The sequence below is a fragment of the Populus nigra genome, chromosome 19 (assembly GCF_951802175.1).
Source record: "Populus nigra chromosome 19, ddPopNigr1.1, whole genome shotgun sequence".
Lineage (NCBI taxonomy): Eukaryota > Viridiplantae > Streptophyta > Magnoliopsida > Malpighiales > Salicaceae > Populus > Populus nigra.
The window spans coordinates 13,620,251-13,640,303 of record NC_084870.1 but is presented as its reverse complement, the minus strand read 5'-3'; the positions used below and the strand labels follow the sequence as shown (position 1 = coordinate 13,640,303).

General features: G+C 36.8%; 3 protein-coding genes and 2 pseudogenes across 3 annotated transcripts; 3 read left to right on the top strand and 2 right to left on the bottom strand.

Annotated features, from left to right (window-relative positions):
- The first annotated feature begins 214 nt into the window (after positions 1 to 214).
- On the top strand, positions 215 to 4,042 carry LOC133680431 (damage-control phosphatase At2g17340-like). The gene is made up of 12 exons (XM_062103386.1): positions 215 to 646; positions 760 to 825; positions 922 to 988; positions 1,110 to 1,178; positions 1,445 to 1,585; positions 2,039 to 2,167; positions 2,313 to 2,399; positions 2,827 to 2,901; positions 2,975 to 3,052; positions 3,172 to 3,249; positions 3,639 to 3,701; positions 3,810 to 4,042. Exons 1-12 carry the CDS (start codon positions 477 to 479, stop codon positions 3,888 to 3,890), a joined length of 1,104 nt encoding a protein of 367 aa, XP_061959370.1. The 5' UTR covers positions 215 to 476; the 3' UTR covers positions 3,891 to 4,042.
- Positions 4,043 to 4,280: 238 nt separating this feature from the next.
- LOC133679132 (cysteine protease XCP1-like) lies at positions 4,281 to 6,221 on the bottom strand (annotated as a pseudogene).
- A 1,532-nt stretch (positions 6,222 to 7,753) lies between these two features.
- On the top strand, positions 7,754 to 8,945 carry LOC133679376 (uncharacterized). Its single transcript, XM_062101956.1, has one exon. The coding sequence runs from the start codon at positions 7,917 to 7,919 to the stop codon at positions 8,388 to 8,390; it is 474 nt and encodes a 157-aa protein (XP_061957940.1). The 5' UTR covers positions 7,754 to 7,916; the 3' UTR covers positions 8,391 to 8,945.
- Positions 8,946 to 12,066: 3,121 nt separating this feature from the next.
- LOC133679131 (uncharacterized) lies at positions 12,067 to 13,473 on the top strand (annotated as a pseudogene).
- Positions 13,474 to 14,488: 1,015 nt separating this feature from the next.
- On the bottom strand, positions 14,489 to 19,422 carry LOC133680065 (calcium-dependent protein kinase 26). The gene is made up of 9 exons (XM_062102870.1): positions 19,124 to 19,422; positions 17,884 to 18,706; positions 17,308 to 17,451; positions 17,065 to 17,217; positions 16,462 to 16,577; positions 15,958 to 16,125; positions 15,516 to 15,740; positions 15,254 to 15,398; positions 14,489 to 14,728 (listed from the first exon to the last, which is right to left on the bottom strand). Exons 2-8 carry the CDS (start codon positions 18,635 to 18,637, stop codon positions 15,261 to 15,263), a joined length of 1,698 nt encoding a protein of 565 aa, XP_061958854.1. The 5' UTR covers positions 18,638 to 18,706; positions 19,124 to 19,422; the 3' UTR covers positions 14,489 to 14,728; positions 15,254 to 15,260.
- Positions 19,423 to 20,053: the final 631 nt, after the last annotated feature.

Here is a 20,053-nt window from a genome sequence, read left to right as displayed (position 1 = left end):
AAATAATTAAGATTGCAAGTATAAGGATAAAAATAAGAACCAGGTGGATCCTGAGGGTTTGTAAGATTTAAAACAAATATTAATTCGGTTTAGGCATTTTGTTTTCAAAATAAATTAATTATTATAAATCCGATAACATTTAATCTCTACCAGTAATTTTCTTAATTACAAAGAGTGTCCTCTGCTTTTTTTTCTTTTTAATTCGGGTAAAATTAGTGACCTTAAAAAACGAACAAGTTCTTATTGACGGGATGCTCCGCAACCTGTATCTCTCTTTAAACTTAAGGTATCGACAATATTCGAATCATCGTTTCAAGCCCTGGTAACCATTCTCGAGTACAAAGAGGAAAGATCTCTATATCAAGTGGCCAAAGGGGATTTCTTTCTCTCTCTTTCGCCCAAACCTATCTATCATCCAATTACATATTTGCACGCATATCAACTGTAGCATCAGGCTGAGTGGAGGGGAAAAATCGATGGAGAGCGAATCGGAGATGGTAGCCTTCCCGTTGCTATTGACGCCGATCGAATCCAATTACAGAGCTTGCACCATTCCTTACCGCTTCCCCTCAGACAATCCTAAGAAACCAACCCCTACCGAGCTCCAATGGATCGACCTCTTTCTCAATTCCATTCCCTCCTTCAAGTAATTCTTCTCTATTCAATCGCTCTCTCTCTCTCTCTCTATATATATATATATATATTATTACTATTATTATTTGTTTCTCACTCAACTAATATTTTGTTTTTTGGGTGCAGGAAGCGTGCTGAAAGTGATCCTACTGTTCCTGATGCCCCTGTCAGAGCTGAAAAATTTGCTCAGAGGTACCCTTTTTTGGCACTATTTCTTCTTACTATTTATGTATCTATTCAACTTTATTTATTTATTGTTTAATGATGTGAGCTTTTTTTTAAAAATAGATATGGTGATGTACTGGAGGACTTTAAGAAAGATCCGGAAAGCCATGGTGGCCCTCCTGATTGCATTGTAACTTCCCTGAACTTCCTCTTCTTTTCTACAGCCAGCCCCCCCCCCCCCCCCCCCCCCCCCCCCCCCCCCCCCCTTCTTTTTGTTAAGTTATCAATTGTTTTCTCTCTCGCCCTGGTAGCTTCTCTGCAGACTGCGGGAGATAATCCTTAGAGAGTTGGGATTTATAGACATATTCAAGAAAGTCAAGGTCAGTCACTTTTTTACTTTCAATAAAGCTGAATTATAAATGAAGTATCTCCTTGCAGTCGATAACAGCTTGCATCGTGGTTTAATGGGCTCTTTTTGCTATTAACGTTCACCGTGTTTTAATTATAGCGCCTGTCAATGGTGAAAGATTGAGAGTTTTTTCTTTTCCATGTTTGTGTGTGTGTTGGGGACATTTTTTTTCCTTGCAATATTATCCCCTTTTGCCTATACACTTGAAAAGCGCACCCCTTTTTGGTGATGCAATAGGATGAAGAGAATGCAAAGGCTATATCACTCTTTAAGGATGTAGTTCAGCTTAATGATGCTATTGAAGATGAGCCCAAGCGCCTAGAAAATCTTGTCAGAGGAATATTTGCTGGGAATATCTTCGACCTCGGTTCTGCAGAGGTTAGTTAATGTTTATTCGAGATAATCTTGTAACAAGTTATGAACTTGTTTGTGAATGGAATTTGAATCCAAATTACATGGATTCTAGGGTTATTTATTTTGATCACTCGCTTTCTCTTCTCCCTTCATTCCCTGAACTTGCCATCAGCATTCCTTTTCTATGACCCCTTCATTTTAGATCATCCTCTGGATTACTGTTGCATTAATGTTTTCTTCTCGTAAGTCGACCATATTTCATTTTTTTGTTTTATCATTGATGCCATTGCTTTTTGGGAATTTCTTCAAATTATCACCCTCTCTAGCTTCTAGCAAAAGAGCTGTTTTGTTTCTGTAACAGTTTGGTTGCTGCTTAAATTTTATTTCTTCTCTTGAGGATATAGATTCTGTTTTGGTTGTGCAATTTGAATAGTTCTTGATTGATGTCCATCCTCTCTTTTTTTCCACTTCATGCAGCTTGCTGAGGTTTTCTCAAAGGATGGAATGTCCTTTTTAGCTAGTTGTCAAAATCTTGTCCCTCGACCCTGGGTCATTGATGACTTGGACGCCTTTAAAGTGAAATGGAGCAAGAAATCATGGAAAAAGGTGAATTACAAGACTGAATTCTTTTACATGAGGTTTCAGTCCTGTTAGTGAATTACAAGTACATCTGTAAAAGATGTTGATGATTCCATTTGTACTAGGAAAAAAGAAAAAAAAAGCTTACCAGCTTCCTCGTTGTTCATGACAGGTTGTCATCTTTGTTGATAATTCCGGTGCAGATATAATTTTGGGTATTTTGCCCTTTGCAAGAGAGCTACTGCGGCATGGAACTCAGGTTTTCATTTACATTGGAATTACAATCTGTGACATTTATTTTTTATATCACAAGCCCAAAAGTTTGCTTCAAATATGAAGTCAGGTTGTTCACTTTCACTTTGTAAAGAATCAATTGAAGGCGTCAATTTAGCTTGATAACTAGTTTGTCAGTACACTGTCGGTATTCAATATGTAAGAAACACTGACCAATAGTATTTTGATTTTGAAACTGATCCTGTGGTTTTGAGCACTCTTCTTTTCATATTTCTATACTGGTCTTCAAAGTTGAGGTGCTTTTCATTTAATTAAATTGTGCTCAAATTTCAGGATGGGTCCTGGAAATACTTTTTTTTTTTAATAGTTTTAAAGCATTTATACAAGATGCTATAATAACTACTGTTTAAATGCTTTCTTCCTGAGCATATTTGGGCGCTCTCTATCTGCAGGTTGTGTTGGCTGCCAATGACATGCCTTCTATCAATGATGTCACTTACACCGAACTGATAGAGATTATAGCAAAGGTGATAGGAAGAACTTGTAGAACTATTATACTGCTTGATTCTTGGTTGTGTCTGACAAGATCTGATTTTCCAGTTGAAGGATGAAAACGGACAGCTTATGGGTGTCAACACGTCAAATCTTTTGATAGCCAATTCTGGAAATGATTTGCCGGTAAGAATTAAAGTGTTACATTATTTACTTGTATTTCATGTTGAATGGTTGTCTGTCTTTTTCTGAAGGGCACTCTTGGCTGTATAGTAATAGCCCTTTTACTTTCCCATTCCTTGCAGGTTATTGATCTTTCAAGAGTATCCCAAGTGCTAGCCTATCTAGCAAGTGATGCAGACCTAGTAGTATTGGAAGGAATGGTAAGTTCTTTCTAAAATAAAGTTAGTGTTTAAAGAAACAATTGCAAATGGCCAACTGGATATAGATGTATGATTAGTTATAGTGACTTTATTTTTATGCATATCTGGCTTTCATTGATTGTTCTAGGTCAAAAAGAAAAAAAATAGTGTGCTAAAAATGGATAAAGATGGAGTTTGATTGTTGTTTCTAGTCTAGGAATGACAAAGGCTGGACATATTTCGAGTGTTGTTGGATCTTTTGACTGACCGAGAACAATGGAAAGAAAAGATAGCCACATGAAGGAGCTGGGCTAGCATGTTCTAATTCATTGTTATAAGTGAATTCAATAGTTTGAAGAAATGCATGACTCGCCAATGTGTGCACTTATAACCTTTACTGCTTTTGGCAGGGCCGTGGGATAGAGACAAATCTTTATGCTCAGTTTAAATGCGACTCTCTCAAGATTGGGATGGTAATTATTTGAATTTTATTTGTTTATTTTTGAGGATTTCAATTCATGTGCGTTGTTTTGTATAGTCTTGCCAAACTTGTAACCAATTTTTGTTTTCTTTTTAAACAGGTGAAACATCCAGAGGTTGCTCAGTTCCTTGGGGGACGGCTTTACGATTGTGTTTTCAAGTACAATGAAGTCGTGAGTTAAAATTTTGATTCTTGTCTGTGCTACAACCCAATTTATTCCGAGTCAACTGTTCAATATACATGTATTTTAGGCCTCATCGCCTAGAACATATCCATGAACTATAGAATTCAGTTTTTTAAATCAATAAAGAAGCACAAAACTGATTACATGCATTTTTTTTTCCATTTTGCTATAAATGTATGGGAGGTGTGGTATCTTTTGTATGTGAGTTTCTGTTGCACAGGCATGGTAGTCTTGGTTTCTTCTGTGTTTACGAACTGTGTGACATGGTAGTCTTGGTTTCTATATGAACTTTCATCTCATTTTATTGATGGACAAGGGTAAAATAAACCAATTTCACCAATCAAGGAACTGACAGAAAGAACAGAAAAACACGAAAGCATATTGATGTCACTTCTCTTTAGTGGGATATGAAGCCATTTTGTTGATCCCACATAGCCCTTCAGGTTTGCCTGTGTTTCTCTTCATCCTTATGTAGCCTCTTTCACCCCACTTGGGTCCCCAGGAATGTGTCACAATGATATAATCTATCCCCTTTTGATGAACCGTATCCAACTGCTGCTGCTGCTCCATGACCCAGACTTGCTCCACAAGATCCGCTGAACACCCCCTTTTAGAGGCTTTGCTCGTCATCTTGTGGCACATCATGGTAACCAGTAATAGGTACCACCTCCATTTCTTCCTGAAGACAACAAACAAATTGGTAGTAAACAAATTCTATCCGCCGTATTCAACAATTGAATGCATTATTAGTTACTCGTCAGCATCTACCTTCTTTACGTCACAAGTGCCTTCCTCCATGAGATATGGGTAGTCTTCCTCTTTGTGGAGACCACCATTGCTGACTATGAACTCAAAAGCATAATCCATGAGGCCTCCCTTGCAGCCATTATTAAAACTTATGTCGCAATCGACCAGCTGCTGCTCAGACAAAGAAGTTAGATTTCCCGTGACAATCTGGTTTATGCTCTCAACAGCTGCAACTGTTGAGAATGCCCAACAACTGTCACAGGAACCTTGGTTCTTCACAGGAGTAACAGGTCCTTAATTTCTCCAGCCAACAGATTTGGGCAAGTCCACAGCATCTCTGTAACTGAAGTCTTGAGAGCTTTTCTTCATAGGAAACTCATGATACAATCCAAAGCACTTGCTCTTGAACTCCCATGGCTCAGGTCTGCAAGCTCATTCAACCCAAGCCAGTAGCTAGTAAATCTCCTTGTTTCTTTGGTCAATGTGCTTCAAGTTGTCTTTGAACACCTCGAACCCATGCAGCTTCTCATCGAGACTATTGTAAGCCTTTCCATGTCTAGAAACCCATAATTCAAATAGCTCAACAAGTACAAACAGAAGTCAAGTGTTCTGGTGAGTAACCCACAGTTGAAAAATCACGGGCTAGAACCGAACATCCAAAAAGCGACACCAAGAAGGTGAGGTGAGAAAAAATAAATCTCTAAAACTGAGAGATCCATTGAGATAGAGAAATATGATAGTAAAATGAGAGACGAGAACTGAGAAGAGATGGGTGAAGATTAGGGAGGGGGTGGGGGTGTGTTATATATAGCTTTGGTTTTCAAGTGCTACTTCCTTGTGAAGTATTTGGAATAATAATTTTCCAATCAGTCTCAGCATTCTCATTTTTTTTTCAGTATCAAAAGAGAATATTGTAATGTCTGTCCAATTTTTTGTTTCTTTTTAAGATGTTGAAACATCAGGGACGGCTTTACGATTTTGTTTTCAAGCACAATGAAGCTGTGAGTTGCAGAGATTCTTGTTTGCAATGATTTCTTCGGAGCCAATTCAACTGCGTGCCTTGATATTTCCATGAACTTGTAAATATATAACACCCGGTGCTTAATTTGAATTAAGAAAGAAGCATGAATCTGATTATGAGCTAGCATGCATTCTCTTTTCAATTTTGCTGTACATATGTTTCTGAGCTGTGGTGGGAGCTCTTCTCTTGTACGCATCACGTTCGTAAACGTGTAGTCCGTGTGGAGCTTTTCGTTCTTAGTTTTTGTTCCAGTACTCTCTCTCTCTCTAGTTGTGGCAAGGAGGAATTATATATTTCTACATGAACTTTCATCTCATTTCACTCACCGAACAAACCGATTGCATTTTCATCAATCAAGAGACTCTTGGAAGAAGAATCAAATTACGAAAGCACTTGGATGTTCTTTGGTGGAATATGAAGCCAGTTAGTTTGTTCGTTGATCCCACGGAGCCCTTCAGGTTTGCCCGTCTGTAGCCATGAACTCTTCACAGCGATGTACGTAGTCTATCCCCTCCGACGAACCATACATCCAGCTGCTGCTGCTGCTGCTGCAGCTGCATGATTTAGATGTTCTCCGCCACAAGGTCCCCGCGAACATCGAAAGCCCACCTCAAATACGGCTTCTTACAGATGTGAAAGAATTCTCAATATTCTTACGTACCCCCCTACTATATAGAACTTTAAATCCCTAGCAGAAGACTCAATATATAGAAGATGATGCACTGAGAGGCTGGTGAGCCAGTGCCTCCATCTTGAAGAGCGTTTGTTCTTCTTTTTTCTGCACATGACGGTACTAACCACTAATAGCTAGTTACTACCTCCCTCCTTTTCTTCCCCGAGACAACGAACAAAGAGGTTTTAGACATAAACGATCCACCATTCCATTGTATATACAGCAATGGAAATGCAGTTAATCATGTTACATAAAAGATTTTCATCGCAAGTGCCTTCTTCCATGCATGCGATATATATGGGTAGTCAATTCCTCTCTGTGGAGTCCGTTGTAGAGCATGTACTCAAAGGCATGATCAATGTTGCCTCCTCCGTTGCAGCCATTATTGAAATTCATGGCGCGATCGATATATCAGCTGTTGCTCAGACAATGAAGTTAAATTCCCTGTGACAGTCTGATTTATGCCTTCAACAGCTGCAACTGCTGAGAATGCCAAGCAACCACCTTGACCGGAGTAATACAGGTTATTTTTTAAAGGTTTTTTTTTTTTAATATATTAGAATAATATTTTTTTTTAAAAAAAATATTAAGAACACAGCTCTCCTCCTCTACTATGTGGCAGCCATGATTATTTAATTAATCCATTCGAACAAATTTTAATAAGAAATTGAAGGACTAAGTTATAATTAATTTCAAAATGGAATCCGTCGTCACATCCTTTCGTCAATTGGTGTTTATCAATAAAATTAAAAAGATTGCCACGTCATATCTTTTCATCATAAAATTTCTGTTGACACACACACACACACACACATATATATATTCTGATTCTTGGAAAAAATTCACCTTGATCGATCCCTGTATTTGATTTTTTTCTTACAAAGAGGTTATTCATTGAAAGTCTCTGTGCTATCGTAATTTTCCAACAAATAAAAGGGGAGGTTAGAGCTGAGAAGAAGAGGTGGATGAAAGACAGAATATATATATATATATATATATATATATATATAAATGGTGTTTCATCAATCATTTTTTTAATTTTATATCTATGTTTATAATTATTATCTTATGTTTTATTATTTGAATTCTTATTCTTATTATTATTATTATTATTTTTAATAGCAGGTGTCGTCTCAATGAGTTATCCTTTTAGTTTAGTTTAACAGTCACTCAAGGAAGGTAGTATTCCTCAGAAGGCAGCAAGGACACAGCTCTGCTCTCCTACACAAACAAGAGGAGGATTTTAAAACGAAAGACTATTTATATATATATATATATATATATGTATGTATATATATGTATATATATATGTATGTATGTATAATGTAAGAACCATTCATTGCATGGACCCCACCATGCGCCCAATCAGCATCCACCCATCCTTCCCACGACAGCGAATAAACCAGCCTGTGCTCTAGCTGTTAACACTTTGTAATCTTTCACATCCCTCTCCCTAACTTTCTTCTCCTCTGCTCTCTACTCTTTCTACCTAATCCCCCTCCTTCCTTCCATCACCACTCCACTGCTATCCCAACTCTTTAATCCTCCTCCTCCTCCTCCTCTTCCTGTAATATTAATAACAATGAGCTCCATTGTCCAGAGCTTTCAAAAGAGAAACAATCCTGCTGCTCTCCCAGTCTCACAAACTCACTCCTCTAAAGACCAGGCTGTAGCCGGTCTACGTAGAAGACTCTCCTCTCTTTCCCTCAAGATCCAGCCCATCTCTTCCCCTGCTACTCAATGGGCATTTCAAAGATCCAAATCTGTGTCGGCCATGGGGGAACACGCTGGCAGCTCCGTTAAGAAATGGTGGGACTGGGGCTGGTCTTGGATCCTTTCAAGAAAGCCCGTTTTTGCTCAAGATCTTGAAATGAATGAAGAAGAGACCAGGGTTCTCGGTTGTCACAGCAAGGGGAGCTGGAGACATGTGTTCTATAAGTTCAGGTCCGAGGTAATAAAGCTTGCGAGGTCTGGAGATAAAGCTGTCCTTCCTCAAACTTGCAGGACGTCTGATCATTCCTTCAGTTACTCCAAGAATCTTGATGCTGGCTATTGAGAAAGCAGCAATCTCGCGATCTTCAACATTTGGAGGTGTTCGAAGGAAGCTGATGAAGCCTTGGATAATTTGTTCAATAAGATCAGAATTCAAGAATTCAAGATTCAGATCAAGAAAAAGGATTCTTTTTTGTATGTTTCTCTTCTTTAATTTTTTCTTGTCAATGCTTGTCCATGGGAGTTACTGGTGGCTGTAAGTAATTACATACCTAGAAGAGCATAATACTTCTGGCCGGTATTGATATAAGTGAGAGAGATCGATCGATTCATCCATAATCAAATTCATTGGCGAGCTGGCTAGGAAGAGGAATGAGTCAACGTACGTATCTTTCAAGATTAAGGAGCCACCAGTTCCGATTGCTCATTGCCAGCCAAAGATTGTTCTTGCTACTTACTTTGTTAAGCCATGTCGCACTCTACTGTTGTATATGGGTATTTTAATGAATTTATTTATTTATTTATAGTCTTGAAGCTTCTATTGTAAGAAAGTATAGATGTGTTGTTGTTGTTCAATGGATTTCTTGTTCAAGCAATATTAAATTACCCCATTTATTTATTTATTTATAGTTCTTTCTGCACAAGGAAGCCAGCAAGATTGATTTCCCTTCTCACCGGACGCTTTGGGGCCCACAAAATGATTTCAGTCCACATAAGAATTGTTGAGTGACGTTGATGTACGTATCAGTTAATTATGTGTACGTATTTTCATATATGGTTTTTGCCGTATAACATTAATGCTTTTCTCTTAATTTTGTGGCCTTTTTTTGCTACTAATTAATTAATTAATTATTGAAGTTAATGCATGTGGCATGTTGAAACCATGATCTTATTTATTAAACACATGCATGGTTGATAATGATGCTGTGAACCATGCACCCTCCATCCATGCATGCATGCATGCATGCATGGCGTGGCGTGGCGTGGCAAATTTAATAATTATCTGTGTTAATGTCCTCCAGGGTAGGTTCCCTCATTTAATTAGATGTTGTAATATATATATTGAAAATTAATATTATTTACTCTCGATCCAGTGACTGTGATTCCATTTATTTTCATTTACTTGCTTTACACCACCAATTACAACTGCCCTATGGCTACGTCCGTACGCGGTTAAATATTAAGCTTGCTACTATCCATTAATCCTCCTTTTATTTATTTATTTATTTATAAACAAAGAGAATTAAGACCTGGTTATTCATAAATATTGTATATAAGAACTCAAACTATTTAAAAGTTCTTGATTCACTATTAATTGTATTTCTAACACTATATATTTTAATACTATATATACATGTGTGTGTGTGTGTGTGTGTGTATTAATACTATATTTAATATACTTATAAGTAAATCAACTCTCTTTTTTAATGCCATATATTATTTAGTAATTATTATTTTAAATATTTTTATATATATTAACTATTAATTGTTTTGAAATAACACTCAATTTATACCCCTAATTTTTTACATAATCTTCTAACACTATATATTTTAATACTATATATACATGTGTGTGTGTGTATTAATACTATATTTAATATACTTATAAGTAAATCAACTCTCTTTTTTAATGCCATATATTATTTAGTAATTATTATTTTAAATATTTTTATATATATTAACTATTAATTGTTTTGAAATAACACTCAATTTATACCCCTAATTTTTTACATAATCTCAATTAAAATTATACTCTATATATATGGTTTAAAAACTAAGCAAATTAATTTAATTATAATTATCAAGATCTAAATAAAATTATTTTAAATCCAAACATGTTTATTTGAGGAGCATTCAAGGTTATTGATTTATAAATAATTATAAACATTATGTTTGAAAAAAATAAAAATAAAAATATTATAGATTAAATAAATAATACGTGGAAAGTTTTTGAAGTAGCATGGACTAGAATCCACACGTGGTCCTATTTGTTTTTGCATTTCAAAAGTGTTTTTGAAAAAAATAATTTTAATTATTTTTTTCTTTGCTTTAAATTAATATTTTTTGGTGTTTTCAAATCATTTTGATGTACTGATGTTAAAAATAATTTTTTAAAAATAAAAAAATATTATTTTGATATATTTCTGAGTAAAAAACACTTTAAAAAATAATCATAACCACACTTCATAACCACACTTCATAACCACACTTCAAGTTTCCTGATTTTGATTGCTAAAATCATAATTTACAATAATAATTGGGTTGGACATCCAAACAAACTCAATCAAGTTAGGTAGAAAATTAGGTAAAGTAAAGAAGAAGAAAAAAAGATCAGAAGAAGATTAAAGAATATTCTTTCCGTTTAATCTCTTTTGATGGAAGTGGAGACAATCTGATGGTAAATTCAGTAATTTTATAACAAGAAAAAATACAATGATATTTTATAGAGATAGAATGAAAATATATATGCTAAAAATGTTGAGAATGAAGAGATTGTAAATCTTTATTTTGAAGGCCTCATGGTATATTCATAGCTCATGAGTTTTGTCATTTTATGAAAAATAGGATTCGGAGTGTAATTTTACCCTTGTAATATTTTGAATTGTATTTTACTTAAAATTATATGTATTGGATCAGTATAAAATATGAAGAACCCCGCATGGTGTTAAGAAAAACTTCTCCGACGAGTGTTGGGCTTGGGCAAGGTGCCTGAGCCCATCACATGTGAAAGTGGGTCCAGGCGCGTTGCTTGGACCCAAACATGTTAGGCTTAGGCATTCCAGCCCGAACCCATAAGAGGTGAAAGTAGATACAGGCGTGCTACCTGAACTCAAACACATTAGGCTTGAGCATAATAGCCCGAGCTCATAAAGTAAGTTCAGACGTACTGCCTGGATCTAAACATAATGTACATAACCATATAGGTCATAGAAGATGAAAGTGGATCTAGGCGCTGCCTGGACCTAAATATAGTGGGCTCAGCGCGTGTCAGCCTGAACTCACGAGAGGTAAAAGTAGGTCTGGGTGTATTGTTTAAACCTAAACATGATGGGCTCGGACATATTAAATATGAGATATAGATCCAGGCGCGTTGTTTGGATTCAAGAATGTGGGGGCACATGCCCAAGCTCGAGTTCATGATGGTGCTGGGGTATACGCCCATGCTGGCCTACACCTTGTACTCCTGAGTACACTGTCCTTGGCTCCCTTGTTGCACTTTGAGTTCGGGATATCGAGCCCGAGCCGAATAAATGTTCTTATTGGACATATTTTGAGAGAATTTTTTATTCCATTTAAAAGAGTTGTTTTGGACCATTTTATCATCACTAAGCAATATTCTTGTATTAATAATCCACACCACTGTCGCTTCCAATCCAAACTTCCAACTGCTACGTTATCTAATTGTGTGATGAAGGCCAGCAGCACTCCTGTCTCTGCTGCTCAAGTCCAGCAAACCATCAATCCCACCACCTCCACTACTAGTAATTTCTTCTTCACATTTCAATTTTTTTAATGAACCGATTAATTAATTAATTAGTTCACACCGAGAGATCAATGAATTGAATAAGGCAAACAACATGGGTCATCAAAGGAGATGGCTTTATGGCTCTGCCCCCCTATCCTTTTGTTATCTAGGATTCAAGGGAAACTTCAATAGATTATTCTTAATGTATATGTTACAGAATTGAATGAACTGAAATCGTAAGACTCCAGATTTTGTTTTTTGCCAACGAACCAGCATGGATGACGGTACAGTTTAGAAGGGTTTTTTTATTTTGAAAAAAAAAAAAAACTGATAAACTCGAAACGGTGAGATAAATATTAAAGTGGAAGGGAATTGAGGATTATTTTTTCTTTAATTTGTGTTTTTATAGCATGGTCGTAATTTGCTAGCAAAATATCTGGTGAATGGGATGGCTTTGGAGCAGACTTCACAACTGAAGGAAAACCAACTGAACTTCCTGAATCTGTGGTGCCTGAAGCTTATAGGGAGTGGGAGGTTAAGGTTTTCGATTGGCAGACTCAATGTCCACCCTTGCTCACCCACAGGACCTTCTTATGACTTACAAAACTATCAAACTACTTCCCACTGTAGGATGTGAAGCCGATGCTGCAACTCGGTACAGCATGGATGAGAGGGTTGTTGGAGGAGTAGATAATAATGTTTCTGCCTTTGCATATCAATCTGGTGGTTCTTATGCGGCTGTCTGGCCAATTGTCGATAATGGTCAATATAAGAAATGGAATCGGAGCATTGCTTGACCAATCCTCGAGATAAGGAGTCTCGTTTGAGAATAATTCAGGTTGTTCATGTAGCGAATACAGGGATTGAATTACAAAGTATCGGAGTTTTTTGCGAGCAGTGGTATGGACCATTTAGAAATGGTGACCACCTAGGTGGATGTGCTATCCGGGATTCAGCATTTGCTTCTACCTCTGCCTTGAAAGCTTCTGAGGTTGTTGGTGTTTGTCAGGGTCCCAGTGCTGTTTCCACTTTTGATTCTTCTCAAAATGTAAGTTTGCAAGATTCCTTCCCTTATCTTGTCATATCTTCATTTCGTCCAGAATCGTTGAAATTGATCTTGGCCTTGTTTACTAGGCATTCTGTTCATTAACTCTTGGTTCATGCAGTCACGCAGTCCATTTCTATGAATTCAAAGTTTTATTAGATATGTGAAATAAGAATAATGTTATATATCATTTGCCAAGATGGAACTTGTTTATTTCTGATTTTTAAACTTTCCATCCATAAGGATTGGATTAATTCTTTTAGACCAGCTTTCTTTTTTCCTTCCTCATTTTTGCTTTCCGAGTAATGTAGAGTTCATGCCTGCATAAGCCTTGCGCTCATGCACTGAAAGAGTGAGACAGGTTTTGTCTTGGTGAATTCAAAGTTTTTGATGTGTGTTGACTGTAGAATTATGCTAGTTTTAGCACTCAAAAAATGTATTAAAACAAATCCTACTCCATGCCCTGAATAAATACACTCAACTAATTTTTAATTAATTCAGGTCTTGATTCAAGAACTAATCGATGACAAGGTGTGGAAGACAGTTAGAGACGAACATGATCTCATTTTGCTTCCCATGCAATTGTGGAGTTCACTAGAAGGAAACAAAGGTGGTGTGAGGTATATGGCTGTTTGATCATGGGTACGCTGTTACATCAAGATGCATCTTCTCAAGCGATGTGAAGTTGAAGGCAAGTTGCTGCAGACTGATCGTTACTATTATTTGATTCCACTATAGTCAAATTTTCACATGTTTTTCAGTTTCACATCTAGAAATCATTGGTTTGAAATTACTTGAGTTAGATGGTAAGTGCATCCATTGATGATGGAACTTTTTTTCTTTATTTTAACAAAGAGGCTAACCTGTAGGTTCATGAAAAAATCTCATCGACCTATTTGAGGTCAAAAGAACCCTTGCATGATCGCATCTATTTACGTCAAGCTGAGAAATCCATTCAACCAGTATTCTTAATTTTCTGGAATTTTGTTTGTGCGCATTCATCATTATCTTCTTATTTTTATGTCGAATAAACAAATCTGAAGCTGGGGCAGAAGGGTTTTTGACCGTTTGTTGACATGGACATACTACATGGAGGTTCGTGCTTTTCTTGACATCAACCTTTGTTTATTTTGCAGGAAATTTTGATAGCTCATGAAACTGCAATGTCAGAGGGTGTCTGGCCTGAGATGACCATTCATACCAGCTCAATTTATTTGCAATGCACAGAAAGTATGCTGCTATTTAGTGTGTACACTGTTTTCAAGACAAATTAATAGCAAAGATGGGGTTTTGTAGTGTAGATATATTCTATTGGTTTTGGCTAAATAGGAGATGGAGGATAGAACGAGACAGTATATGCTGTGTTCAGTCTCTCCAAATTCCTTATAGCACACATACAGATTAAAAGGAACATGTAGCATTGGAAGATTTTCGTTGTTGATCAATTTTGACAATTACTTTCAAGTAAAAGGACCAATTTCTGCTTTTCAATCCATCATGCAATACTCTATAATTGGCACAGATGGGGTTAACCCCAAGTCATTAGCATGCTGTGATAGTGTGATGTTTTTCAACCTGGGGTTCAGCAATGCCTGGAGTATGAAAATGAAACTTAAGATCCTCGTTCTTCAAAAATCAACAAACAGAGTGCTTAAATAAAAGCACAACAAATTAACTTATCAACATGAACAGCTATAATAACACTTCACACTAAAGTTTACAAAGCTTACGATCATTTTCCCCAGCCACACAGCAATATAAATGCAAGTGGACAAATGTTCAAGCACAGAAACTTACAAAAATCTAAATCCTCTGTTACTCGGAAGGAATTGTAATCATTTCTCAAACTACTGTTACCAATCATCCTCATCTTCCAGCTTTGCTGTGCGGCCTGCCAATGTGGGTCTAGTTCAAAATACAGGACCACGATTGGTAATCATAAATTACTACGCAATTGTATCTAAAATCGCCATCCAAAAATATCTCGATAGTACTTTATTTTTAGTTCTATATCCTTTAAGACTGTACTAATTGTGCACAATAATTAATACTAGTTAGTTACTGTTTTTTAATGCTTAATTGCAAGGTATAAAAGCATCATGAAAATCAAAAACAACTTTACAATCGTTAGATTTTCGCTTTGGAATCATCTTTTAAATCTTCCCAGGTTATCATGAGAATATTATGATTGGTAAGTCTTAAAACATTAGTACCAGAAACCATTTTGTCAAGAACATTAGTACCAGAAACAATGATTTGATAATTGCTGATTAAAGGCTTCTTTCTTTCGAACATCTACTGTCACCAATTATGAAATGTGCATTAGAAATTCCCAGCAAAGTGACAGTTCCAGCAATAAGTAAAATGTAAGAAGTGGAAAATGGGAATCATCTGAAAACAAAAGGCTATAAGGTACCTGTACATCACATATTCCCAAGATATAGTGCACCTGGTGCATCTCTCATGCTCATATTCAGACTGTTTCGCATAGTTCGTCTACCAATTCCTGCATTGCCTTTTTGCATCATGGCAACAAATTCACCATAGTCAATTCTTCCATCCTGAAACAACACGTACCACCAAATCAATGAAGTTTGGTAGCAAGCAAACAGGTGAGGGAATTCAAATAACTGAATCTGTTTGCCAACCCCCACTGTATATAAATGTAGATGACTTACATTATCTTGATCAACTTCTTTGATTATGTCTTCAAGTAAAACATCAGTCATGTTATGCTCAGCACAAGCTTGTTGAAGCTCATCGACTGTAATATAACCGCTTCCATCCTTGTCAAAATATTGGAATGCTGCAACAAGATGTTCCTCACGCTCCAATTTGTTAAGATGAACTGTAGCAGCTACAAATTCCTTATAGTCAATTGTTCCACTGTTGTCCACATCAGCCTGAAATTGACAAAAATAACTAATCAGCTGATTAGAAGATAACCACTAAGATTTAACATAATAAATATGAAAAGCATATGCATAAAATGAGGAAAAAATAAGAGTATGAAAATGGAGAAAAGGAGATGTGACTGGGAAAAACAATGGAATAGAGAAGTACAAAAATGTACAGAAACAACCAGATATGCAGATATCTGCTTTGACACAAACATCTTACCGCATCCATAAGGTCACGTATCTCTGTATCCTTCAAGGTAGAGCCATATCTTCGCAAACCAGCTTTGAGTTCATCAAATGTGATTGCACCACTGTTATCAGTGTCCATAGCCATGAACATCTCTTTCAAACCAGCAATTTCCTCCTCAGAAAGGCTTTCAGCTATTACCTGATAATGTGAAACAAGTGCAAGTCATCAGAATGTATATGGTATAAAGAGTTGAATCTAAGACATGACAAACTGTCAATCAATTATCTAGCTTCAGAAGTAGCAAAGTAAGCAACGTCAAGTGAGTATGCTTTCCAGTTAAAATGATAGACTGCCCATAGGTGCGAGAGAGTAACTGGGAAACAAGCAAAAACTATACGAGGACTAGTGACACGGGTGTGTAACCAGTGCCTTCATCTGTATTTTCCAAGTGATTAAGTATTCTCCATGAAGCGCGCCCACTATTATCTAGAATGCTAAAAAATATGTTGCATATGAACATGCACATGCCCTTACCCGTAAAGCCATCTTCTTTAATTTATTCATTGCAGAGAACTGCTTGAGACGAGAAAGTACAGCGGGATCCAGCGCTCTATCAGGAGCAACTCCATTTTCACATATCCAAGGATGACCTGGTAAAGCAAATATATGTCAGTTTGACCTCGAAGTCAGCTGAAAATCAAATAATGTACGAATACAGCAAGCTATGCATATAAGGAATTCCCACAATAGCATAACGATTTTGGATCCAAATCCAAAAATTGCAGACTCTACATAATTAAGTTTACTAGCAAGCCTACTTCAGGGCAGTGAGTTCCAAACCAACAGTGAATTGAAGATCAGCAATGCACAAACTAATGTGGTAATTCAAGGACAACATGATGTTTTACATTCAGGCATCATGCAACCTAATTGATTGACCCTAGGGGAACCCAAAAAGGAAGTCATAAGTTTTTTTAGCACTGTAAACACAGCAACGGATATGTAGACTACACATCCTGCTATCTGGTATTTGGGTTGCTTTACCAAAAAACACAGAAACCAAAATCCAAATTGATATAGCAGCCTACCCAATTATCATTCATATAACTCAAGAAACTACTGAAAGGTCAGACATACACAGCACTTCATGAGCTGTCAAACGCTCTGAAGGTGAAGAGCAAAGCATCTTCCGGATGAGATCTTTGGCACTGTCTGATATTAGGGGCCATGGGTCTGAGTCAAAGTCGATATAACCCTTCAACACAGCATCAAATATTCCTTGTTGTGTTTCTGAAATCCAAAACAGAAGAACTTTTCAGTAAATTGCACAAAGAATAAAAAAGCTTAAGCTTTTATAGCAGTATTCCAAAGAACACCAACCTGCCCAAAATGGTGGCACTCCACTTAGCAATATATACAATATGACCCCAGCTGTCCACACATCTGCTTCTGGCCCGTAGTGCTTGAGGAGCACCTCTGGAGCAACATAATATGGGCTTCCAACCACATCAGTGAAAATTTGACCTGTAATAGCCAACCACATATAAGCATCAATACTCAAGATTACATCGTTATACCATGTATTGAAAGGTTTCGTGAATGCTACACATTACTATATCTCCAGAGTTTGATTTGAGGTCTTTAGAGAAGAAAAGTGTTTCATAAGTTCGCTATACTATTCAAGCAATTATAGGTATGCATACAAAAAGCTTTAATTATTTAAATTCATTCTAACAAAATGAATACCATCAAGCATAAGAGAAGGTAAAGAATTTTAGATGTGAAGAGTTATTAATCAGTAAAACATGTAATCTAATTGGTAAAAACATTTCATAAAAAAATAGATGGATGAAGTAACATTCATATTTTAATATCTTGATGTTTTTTTTTTTACAAACATCTTTAGTATCTTGATATGCTGATAATTCAACAAAATGCAAACGACGTGTTGTATACCTGGTTTGAAGAACACAGAGAGTCCAAAATCAATAGCTTTAAGCGAGAAATCATCATCCTTATTCACTAACAAGAAGTTCTCTGGCTTTAAATCTCTATGCATAACCCCTAGCGAGTGACACGCCTCCACAACCCCTACAATAATCTTAGTCAACTCGGCTGCCTTCCTCTCGCTGTAATGCCCCCTTTGGATGATCCTATCAAACAACTCTCCTCCTGAGCAAAGCTCCATTACAATATGAACATACAATGGATCCTCGTAGGCACCCTTAATGGTCACAATATTCTTGTGACCTGCCAAGTGGTGCATTATCTGAATCTCTCTCCTAACGTCCTCAACATCCTCCTTGGAAATTAACTTTCTTTTGCATATAGACTTGCAAGCATACTCAATCCCCGTAAGAATCTCAGTGCATAAATAAGTAGTGCCAAATTGTCCTTGTCCTAATTTACGACCTAAAGTGTAAAGATCACGAATGTTTGGAGTTTTATGGCCTAAAACATAATAAGCCTGGTTATCGACACTGCGCCTCATTATTGTATCTTTCTTGGTAGGGCTAATGAGAGGTAAATTGCTGTCCTTTTTGGCGGTGAGTTCTTGGGAGGTTAGACTTGAAAAGGAATGCTCAGAATTGGAGTGATCAGAGGAGGCGTGGCGCTTGGAATTGGAGGCAGTGGCGGTCGATTGCTCGTCGGGCTGATTGTAGCCCTGATGAAGTATTCCTTTGAAAGATCCACGGCATGTATTGCCCATGGAACAACCACAATTCCCTTTAATCACTTCACCACCTTGTCCTCATCTAATGAAGTCTCATCAATTACACTGCAAGAACGAAATTTACATCATAATTAAAAACAAAAATCCAAATTTGGAAACTTGTGCACATAATCTATACATGCGTTTTTATGTGCATACACAAGCAGACAAATCTAATTCAAGATTAGAAAGCATTTAACATCAGATCAAGCCTACTGTTCAGTTTGTTTCGTCCGAAAATGAATACCTTCATTTTCCGAAGAAGGGAGCGAAAAAAAAGTACACAAAACGAAAGCTTTTGCATCAAAATACATAAAAAAAAGGGATGATAACTTACCGGTCAAAACCCAACAAGAACAAGTCTTTACAACAGAATACCATCACAAATTACAAAAGTAGAAAAACCCAAAAAGGAAAAGAAGCCATTTGAAGAAAGTGACAGGATTCGAGCACAAGGAAAGACATGATAACTTAAGTACTTACCTATATAATGTCTTGAATTATACAAGGGAAAGAAAGGATGGATCTGAAGTGTAGGTAGGAGAAGGAAAAATGGAAGAAAAGAGGAGAAACCAAGTTATAAAACATAACACGACTGTGAAGTTGTTTGTTTATTAATATGATGTTGTGAATATTAAATGGGGTCTGCTGTTGTTGCTGAGAAACATCGGATTGGAGAGTGCTGACCAGCTAACAATTTTTTTTCCCCCTCTTATTTATTTATTTATTTTTGTGGAAGAAAGGGTACGCGGCTTTACATGTTTCCTTTGCCATTGTTTTCCTTCTTTTTAACCTTTCCATCAATCACTTCTACAAAACAACAGTTTTCTTTAATTTCCTCCATTTTTGTTTTTTTGTTTTTTTTTGTTTTTTATAAGAGTAATAGTTATTGCTACCTCTCTCTCTCTCTCTCTCCCCCTCCCTTCCTAATTCCTATTATTACACCGTTTTCTTCCAAGAAATGCTAACCAAGCAAAAAAAGGTTCCATCTTTGACCTCAGACATGACAATTCCAAGGTGGGTTGTGTTTGAAGAGTAAATTTCGCTGGCTCCCTGAATACACTTGATTGGTTCGTCGTCATCACGCGCTGTTAGAGATAGTCGGTCTCTCTGACAACATGGATTTTTCTTGTTTCGATGGCAAAATATCGCAGCAACTATTAGTTTGAGAAGGATAAATTTAGCTCTGTAAGATCTAATTTGAGACAACCCTACTCGTGTTTCCTCTCAATTTTTTCTGTTATATCTTTCAAGCTACCATTTATGGCAGTGGTGAATGGCACATTGCATCAGAGGTGGCTGAGCTGATTGCATCAATCAAACAATCTTGACTGTCTGATCCTCTCTGGGTAGGGCCCATCTGGTGCAAGCAAGAAACCAGCCCTAAACCCCAAAGCTAGAGGCATTCACGAT

What these genes read in the sequence shown, in the direction of transcription:
- LOC133680065 (XM_062102870.1), bottom strand. Translation starts at nt 18,637, where the DNA reads ATGGGCAATACATGCCGTGGATCTTTCAAAGGAATACTTCATCAGGGC. An exon ending in AGTGCCACCATTTTGGGCAG is followed by an intron (nt 17,218 to 17,307) that starts GTTGGTGTTCTT and finishes TTTGGATTTCAG; the next exon opens with AAACACAACAAGGAATATTT. An exon ending in TACGTGACCTTATGGATGCG is followed by an intron (nt 15,741 to 15,957) that starts GTAAGATGTTTG and finishes TGTCAATTTCAG; the next exon opens with GCTGATGTGGACAACAGTGG.
- LOC133679376 (XM_062101956.1), top strand. Translation starts at nt 7,917, where the DNA reads ATGAGCTCCATTGTCCAGAGCTTTCAAAAGAGAAACAATCCTGCTGCT.
- LOC133680431 (XM_062103386.1), top strand. Translation starts at nt 477, where the DNA reads ATGGAGAGCGAATCGGAGATGGTAGCCTTCCCGTTGCTATTGACGCCG. An exon ending in ACATATTCAAGAAAGTCAAG is followed by an intron (nt 1,179 to 1,444) that starts GTCAGTCACTTT and finishes GTGATGCAATAG; the next exon opens with GATGAAGAGAATGCAAAGGC. An exon ending in ACTCTCTCAAGATTGGGATG is followed by an intron (nt 3,702 to 3,809) that starts GTAATTATTTGA and finishes CTTTTTAAACAG; the next exon opens with GTGAAACATCCAGAGGTTGC.